At 40.0% G+C, this 7,873-nt stretch overlaps 1 protein-coding gene and 1 long non-coding RNA gene across 3 annotated transcripts in view; one reads left to right on the top strand and one right to left on the bottom strand.

Annotated features, from left to right (window-relative positions):
• The first annotated feature begins 300 nt into the window (after window positions 1-300).
• Window positions 301-3,687, top strand: LOC123482772. Of its 2 annotated transcripts, none has more exons than XR_006657917.1 (2): window positions 301-2,759; window positions 2,962-3,687. It is a non-coding gene; the product is annotated as an uncharacterized LOC123482772 (long non-coding RNA). The 2 variants fall into 2 exon arrangements; XR_006657916.1 differs by having other exon boundaries at window positions 2,847-3,687.
• Window positions 1,956-7,873, bottom strand: part of col9a1b (collagen, type IX, alpha 1b) — a 30,257-nt gene continuing 24,339 nt past the window's right edge. The window contains exons 29-32 of the mRNA XM_041867543.2: window positions 6,948-7,002; window positions 5,374-5,562; window positions 5,192-5,269; window positions 1,956-4,490 (exon numbers count right to left, since the gene is read on the bottom strand). Of these exons, the coding sequence (XP_041723477.1) occupies window positions 4,294-4,490; window positions 5,192-5,269; window positions 5,374-5,562; window positions 6,948-7,002 (519 nt within the window). The 3' untranslated portion in view covers window positions 1,956-4,293. The remainder of the gene's footprint in view (window positions 4,491-5,191; window positions 5,270-5,373; window positions 5,563-6,947; window positions 7,003-7,873) is intronic.

The following is a 7,873-nucleotide window of genomic DNA, read 5'->3' as shown; positions in this document are numbered from 1 at the left end:
AATATTACAAAACACGACATACAGAACAGGGACAGGTAGAAAGAAAAAGGGTAGATGTAACCCCCCACTTATACCCCCCTTTATCCCCCCTATTCCACCTATTCCCCTCCCGACTGCTTGAGTGTCGGGGCCAGCACACGCTGCCCAAAGGTGTATATAAATATGACAATTGAGAGTGCGTTAAAAAGTACAAATTCACAGCACCGGCTGGTCCAGGTAAGAGAGGAAAGGCTGCCAGATTTGATCAAATGTTGATAATTTATTGTTCAGAATATATCTAATTCTTTCTAAGTGTACAGTTTTTGCCACTTCGCTGAGCCATAATTTGGTAGAGGGCGCTTCCCTCCTTTTCCAAAACAACAATATTAATTTTTTTGCCGAGATGAGACTGTAAGAGATGAGTTGTTTTTGGGAGTTGGTTAATCCGTTTAGGGAGTCGGACACTCCCAGGATTATCAGAAGCGGGTCTGGGTCTATTGAAGTCTCCAACTAAAATAGATTTCAATGACAAGAAATTGAATTTGTTTACTTCCTGAACTGGGTGAATATAAATGGGATTAGCCCCAACCCTGCTACCTAACCTTGTTGCCTTCGGGAAAACACCTTTACGGTGTCCATATTAGGACAGCCTCAGTCTCGTCAGGAGGTGTGCCAGTCTTGTCAGGAGGTGTGCCAGTCTCATCAGGAGGTGTGCCAGTCTCGTCAGGAGGTGTGCCAGTCTTGTCAGGAGGTGTGCCAGTCTCGTCAGGAGGTGTGCCAGTCTCGTCAGGAGGTGTGCCAGTCTCGTCAGGAGGTGTGTCTGTCCTAATATGGACACTGTAAATCACTGTACAGTTTAAGCTAGCTTCATACAGAGAAGTTTGTTCAACTCAACAACCGATTATTTTTCACTGTTCTATCCTCTTGATGATCTTCTAAACTTGTCAGTCAACACTTTGTGGATAAGAAGACCTCTCCATGTATTTAGTATTGTCTTTTAACAGTGTGTTTAATCTCATTATCTTTATAATTTATGTACTTTGTTATTTGTGTTTTGAGTGTGATAATTGTTATTTTAATTTGATGGTCTACCTCATCTGAGGCTTAACAATCCGCTGTACTGTACACATATTAGTTTAGTCACCGTGATGTTACACTCTAGCCTTCCCACTATCCCACTACACCGCTACTATAAAGCTAACAGCTGAAACTTACCTCAAGACTAACATGCTAAATGGAATGGATAGAACGTTGGTGACAAACAGTCCTTTAAAAGAAGCTAGTCATCTTTTGTCGATCATTTTTGAAGGCCTATACTTAGAAGGCGTTAATCCACTCTTTGACCATATAGCAGAGGTTGTACAACAAGTTGAATATGTCTGAAGTGTAATATTTTCCAACAATTATTTTGACTTTACAGCATTCTGTAAAAACAATGTTGATTTTACACTCTGATTACCGTTACCTGCCTTAAATCTGTACAACAATAATTTCTTACATTTCATGTGTTTTATTTGCTTATAATGACCTACTCAGATTACACATTGGTGTGTCACAAAATGTGAATAGAATACAATATCTTGCTGATGTGAAGTTTCTAAATTAAAATATTTGCTTTCTTGGTGCTCCTTGTGCATTATCGATACAGGGATGGAGAAAAGTAGCATTGGTGATTTTTATCATCATTATTTCTAGAAAGGTAGAATTTACTGAATATGTCTATGCATGGTCAATTCCTTAATTAACTGTCACATATTTGCATTATATGAAACTATGTTTTGAATACCAGATTGTATATTATTTATGTCAATAAACAGTTTCAAGAGCTTTTTAAGAGCATATTCATATTCTATTCACTTCATCAAGGTTATGTTTTCTGAGAAGGTATTGCAAAAAAAATATATAGACAAGTTATTCTGAGTAGTACTGCAGTACATTTGAGTATAATGTTTAAAAAATGTCCAGAGAGTTGGAAATATATTTTAAAACCGACCGCGACATTGCTTTATTTGGAGTGAACAAATTCATAGGAAAAAAAAAAACATTTGAGAATTTATTTGAAATGTCTAGATCCTCCTCCTAGATATTTGTACAAACTGATGTCACCCTCAAATAGTATCATCATCATCATATAATAAATAGAAACAACTGAGTTATTTTTCTCCATCTCTCCAAACCCTGTGAGGATTACACAGAGAAATAGAATCATATTGGAATTGCCATTCTAGTTACTTCATTTCTATGGGTGACATACTACTCAACAGTGAACAGAATATTGTGAAGGGAATACTCCGTTTATATTCAAAATAATAATCTCTCAGAATCCTCCTCACACTGTACAATGAGAACAAACCTCACATTCAATCATTAGGATAGTTATTTTGTAGGAAATATAATTAACCACAATTCAAAACAATTTACAGAGATTTACAGCATACATGGAAGGTCAGTCAGATTAATCTGCTTTCCATCCCTGTATTTAGGAAGGAAAGCAGGGGGCTGGAAATGCAGCAGTCACTTTCTGGACAAACTGACAGCACTGTTTTTCAGAAGGTTTATCTTTGGTATATGATATTTCAATATAGAACATGATGCAGTACATTAGAAATAAAAAATACACTTTGGGCTAAAGGCAATCCTGGTATTGCTTTATGATTTGCCTTTATTGGGGAAGGGTTAGTGTGATTTGATGTTGATGTGGACGGGGCCGCTGCTGAAATCAACATGTCGACTACAGCTGCTTCAGTGAGAGGAAAGGAGGAAAGGGAACATTCAGCCAGGTGGTTATTAAGGACAGGTCTTTTGACTGGTGGTTATTAAGGACAGGTGGTTTGTCAGGTGGTTATTTAGGACAGGTGGTTTGTCAGGTGGTTATTAAGGACAGGTGGTTTGACTGGTGGTTATTAAGGACAGGTGGTTTGTCAGGTGGTTATTAAGGACAGGTGTTTGTCAGGTGGTTATTAAGGACAGGTGGTTTGTCAGGTGGTTATTAAGGACAGGTGGTTTGACTGGTGGTTATTAAGGAAAGGTGGTTTGACTGGTGGTTATTAAGGACATGCGGTTTGTCAGGAGGTTATTAAGGACAGCTGGTTTGATTGGTGGTTAATAAGGACAGGTGCTTTGACTGGTGGTTATTAAGGACAGGTGGTTTGACTGGTGGTTAATAAGGACAGGTGGATGTCAGGTGGTTATTAAGGACAGGTGTTTTGACTGCTGGTTATTAAGGACAGGTAGTTTGACTGGTGGTTATTAAGGACAGGTGGTTTGACTGGTGGTTATTAAGGACAGGTGTTTGACTGGTGGTTATTAAGGACAGGTGGTTTGTCAGGTGGTTATTAAGGAAAGGTGGTTTGTCAGGTGGTTATTAAGGACATGCGGTTTGTCAGGAGGTTATTAAGGACAGCTGGTTTGATTGGTGGTTAATAAGGACAGGTGCTTTGACTGGTGGTTATTAAGGACAGGTGGTTTGACTGGTGGTTAATAAGGACAGGTGGATGTCAGGTGGTTATTAAGGACAGGTGGTTTGACTGCTGGTTATTAAGGACAGGTAGTTTGACTGGTGGTTATTAAGGACAGGTGGTTTGACTGGTGGTTATTAAGGACAGGTGGTTTGTCTGGTGGTTATTAAGGACAGGTGGAAGGTCTGGTGGTTATTAAGGACAGGTGATTTGTCTGGTGGTTATTAAGGACAGGTGGATGGTCTGATGGTTATTAAGGACAGGTGATTTGTCTGGTGGTTATTAGGGACATATAGGTTTACAGGGGCAGTGGAATAAAAACAAAAATGTATTGTCTTCAAAATGTTCATATCTTAAACATTTCTGAAAACAGCTAAAGAAAAAAAGAAACTGTCAGGTAAAAAAACTGTTACACATCCAAACAGGTTCAGGATTATTATTATTTTGCAACAAAATACTTCATTTTGTTTCGCATTTCTGGAAGTGGAAGACTCCTTCATATCCGATAGAGATCTGGATAGCACAGAACATTCTCACAAAACACTGCAGATACGATAGAATGGACCACTTTACAACGACAACCTTTAGAGTAGAGAGGCTGTGAGAATGTTGTGTGCTCCCCGGGTTGGTGTGGGAGACCTGTCCATCTGCCATCTTAGTCTCTGTCTCTGTCTCTACCCCTCTCTTGGTGTTGGGCAGTGGAAGCTGGTGAAGGGAGGATGGGTCATAGTGATGGCTGTAATGGAATAAATGGAACAGAATCAAAGGTGTTTGATACTGTTCCATTTATTTCATTACAGCCATTACATCCAGTCCTCAGATTTAAAGTGACACCAGCCTCCACTGGGTGGTGGCTCTAGTTTCTAGTTCCCTCCGGGCCCTTGATGCTGGTGTCAATGTCCCCCGGTCTGAGGTTGCAGGACGACGGGTCGCAGTAGCCGTTGGGGCCAGCATTACCAGGAGGCCCAGGTACACCAGCCTGGCCAGGAACACCTGGAGGTCCTCTCTCACCGTCACGTCCCTCCTGGCCGTAACCGGGCTTTCCGGGCTCACCTGTGGAGGGAGAAGAGTTAGAGTTAGAGAAGAGTTAGCTAGACCATCTTAGACCAAAGTAGAACATCCATAACCTCAAAGACTTAAGACTAGAACACTGAAAACCTTAAAAGACTCAAGACTAGAACATTCTAGAACCTCTAAGACCAAATGCGAGTTCAATAAGGCTTCTGTTTGTGGCGAACATGTTGCCAGAGTAACAATTTCAGTTGAATGAACATTCCAAAATGTTATGGTGAAACATCAAACGGCTACTTTTCTTTTTTAAGGATTACTGTGACTTTTTAGCAACAATATCAAACTGAAAATGACTTTGCTATTCCTACTAAATATAGTAGAAAGTCTACATGGCCACTTGATTATCTTTAGCAGCAGTTTAGACCCAAAACAGACACTTTTGCTAAGGATAGCAAATGGTCGCGGCAAAACACAAAACAAATGGAATACAATATGTTAGCTAACGTTAGCCAACGTTCGCAAACTATTTCCCTTGTTCAACGCACCTCAAGACTAGAATATCTACAACCTACAAGACCAAGACTAGAACATCTACAACCTCCAAGACCAAGACTAGAACATCTAGAACCTCCAAGATCAAGACTAGAACATCTAGAACCTCCAAGACCAAGACTAGAACATAAAGAACAAGTAAGCTACTGATGGTTCGCTTCTCCTTGGCGATCGAGGTCAATCTCATTCACCTGGTAGACCGGGAGGTCCTGGCTGGCCCTTGGCCCCTCGCACCGTGGGACCTCGGTCTCCTCTGTCGCCCATTTCACCTGCGCCACACACAGGATGTTGATTGCAAGGGTTATTACAAAACTCCTTTGTGTACATGAGCTGAATTTTGCTTTCATAGTAACATTACACATCCTCTCCCCACCTTTGGGACCTTTGAGTCCCAGGAGTCCTGGAGGTCCTTTGAGGCCAGGCAGTCCTCTTGCTCCAGCCTGCCCAGGGAAGCCACTGTCCCCTGGGGGACCGGCAGGACCAGGGAGCCCTGGCTTACCAGGCAGCCCCGCTGCTCCAGACTCCGGCCTCCTTAGACTGGCAGCCAACTGGGCTAGCTGCTCTGTTGGAACAAGGAGGAAAGGGAATGATGAGCAAACAATTAATCAATCAAATGTATTAAAGGCCCAGTGCAGTCCAAAATGTGATTTTCCTGTGTTTTATATATATTTCCACACTTTGATGTTGGAATAATACTGTGAAATTGTGAAAAATATTATAATGCCCTTTTGGTGTAGGAGCTGTTTGAAAAGGCCGTCTGAAATTTCTACCTGTTTTGGTGGGATGGAGTTTTGGCCTGCCTGGTGACATCACCAGGTGGTAAATTAGTTCATAGACCAATAAGAAAGAGAGTTCCAAACCTCTCTACCAATAACAGCTAGTTTTCAGTTTTACCCTTGCCACTCAGACCACTTCCAGACAATTCTAGCATAATTCTTACTTGAGAAATGTCTCTTTGCTAAATAGCTATTTTTGTTTCTTTTTGACCATTTACATTTACAACAATCACAGTAAGGTACTCAATTGTTTTCCCAGAAACGATTTGATATTGAGATAAAAACGGCTGCATTGGACCTTTAATGAAGGCCTTTTTATAAATGTTATAAAAATGTTATTCCTCTCTTCTAGTCTTACACCTTCAAGTCTGCCTCAGTAAATTGAGCAGACTGCAAATACTTATTGCAAACTTTAAATAGAAAAATAGATATGTATATTTATGGTGCCAAGAGTTCAACACAAAACTCCTAAGGCTTTTGGCTATGGTATTTTACACTTCAAATTCCAGTTTCCAGCCCCCCTGATGACAATTCATCTGTAGAGGCTTTCTCTCTTGTCCCAGACTCTTTGCTTTTCTGCTTTTAGCAAAAGTGCAGGTCCTCTGGAGGTGAAATATATTTTTCAGCACATTGGGTATAAAAAAGTCCTGAGTTTAGGAGGAGGGTAGTGGTAGTGGGAGGAGGGGGGTGGGAGACAGTAAGAGGAGGGCCCAGGGAGAGAGACCAAAAAACAGCCTGCACCTTCTGCATTGCTGGGGTTCAGGAGTCTGTTATCCATCAAACTAACAAAGGTTGAAGCGTATTTATGATGGGTTCTTTTCTGCTCCCCTCTCTTCAAACTCGTCTTGAAACCGCCAAGCCAGATAGACTATAAGCCCTCAAACTCAACTCTGGACTTCAAAGCCAGTTCCACTGCCTTTTTTTCATTGTTCCCCTCTAATCGGGGACTGATTTAGACCTGGGTCACCAGCTGTGTGCAATTATTTATTAGGTAGGACAGAAAACCAGCAGGCTCCGGACCTCGTAGGGTCAGAGTTGAATACCCCTGATACCCAATGAGGGTGGGGATATTACAGAGTGTTGATGCTTAAAGGTAGAGTGAGATACATTGATTTAAAAGACACAGAAGGAATGAGACAGTGTGAAAACAACTTCCTTGTGATATTCGCACCTTGCATAACTCTCATGCAGACTTGTCTGATGTGTTGATCGCTTGGTTCTTTACCCTGAAGGATAACATAAGAAAGGTTTATGATGAGAAAACAGCTTTTAATACACATAGATTTAGCTTCTCAAATGCATTTTGTAAGCCCTAATTGTGTTATGCCGGATACACTGGACAACTGTTGTCGATGGCCTATGGTCCGGGAGGAGGGAAAGGCCTAGAAGTAAGTAAGTATGTATGTAAGAAAGGAGGTAAATAGGTAAGTAAGTATGTAAGTTAGTAGGTAAGTATGTAAGTTAGTAACTGAATTTGTTAGTAAGTATGAAAGTAAATGAGTAAGTAAGCATGTAAATAAGTAGGTAAGTATGTAAGTTAGTAACTGAATTTGTTAGTAAGTATGAAAGTAAATGAGTAAGTAAGCATGTAAATAAGTAGGTAGGTATGTAAGTTAGTAACTGAATTTGTTAGTAAGTATGAAAGTAAATGAGTAAGTAAGCATGTAAATAAGTAGGTAGGTATGTAAGTTAGTAACTGAATTTGTTAGTAAGTATGAAAGTAAATGAGTAAGTAAGCATGTAAATAAGTAGGTAAGTATGTAAGTTAGTAACTGAATTTGTTAGTAAGTATGAAAGTAAATGAGTAAGTAAGCATGTAAATAAGTAGGTAGGTATGTAAGTTAGTAACTGAATTTGTTAGTAAGTATGAAAGTAAATGAGTAAGTAAGCATGTAAATAAGTAAGTATGTAGGTGTATAAGTAAGCAAGTTAGTTCGTTAGTAAGCATGTAAGTAAGCATGTATGTAAGCAACTAAGTAAGTTAGTAAGTAAGTATATTAATAATCAATCAAGTAAGTTAGTAAGCAAGTATGTGAGTATGTGAGTAAGTAAGTATGTGGGTACGTAAGTAATTAAGTTAGTAAGTAAGTTAGTATG

The sequence above is a fragment of the Coregonus clupeaformis genome, chromosome 37 (assembly GCF_020615455.1).
Source record: "Coregonus clupeaformis isolate EN_2021a chromosome 37, ASM2061545v1, whole genome shotgun sequence".
Taxonomy (NCBI): Eukaryota; Metazoa; Chordata; class Actinopteri; order Salmoniformes; family Salmonidae; genus Coregonus; species Coregonus clupeaformis.
This window is presented reverse-complemented; position numbering and strand designations above follow the sequence as displayed.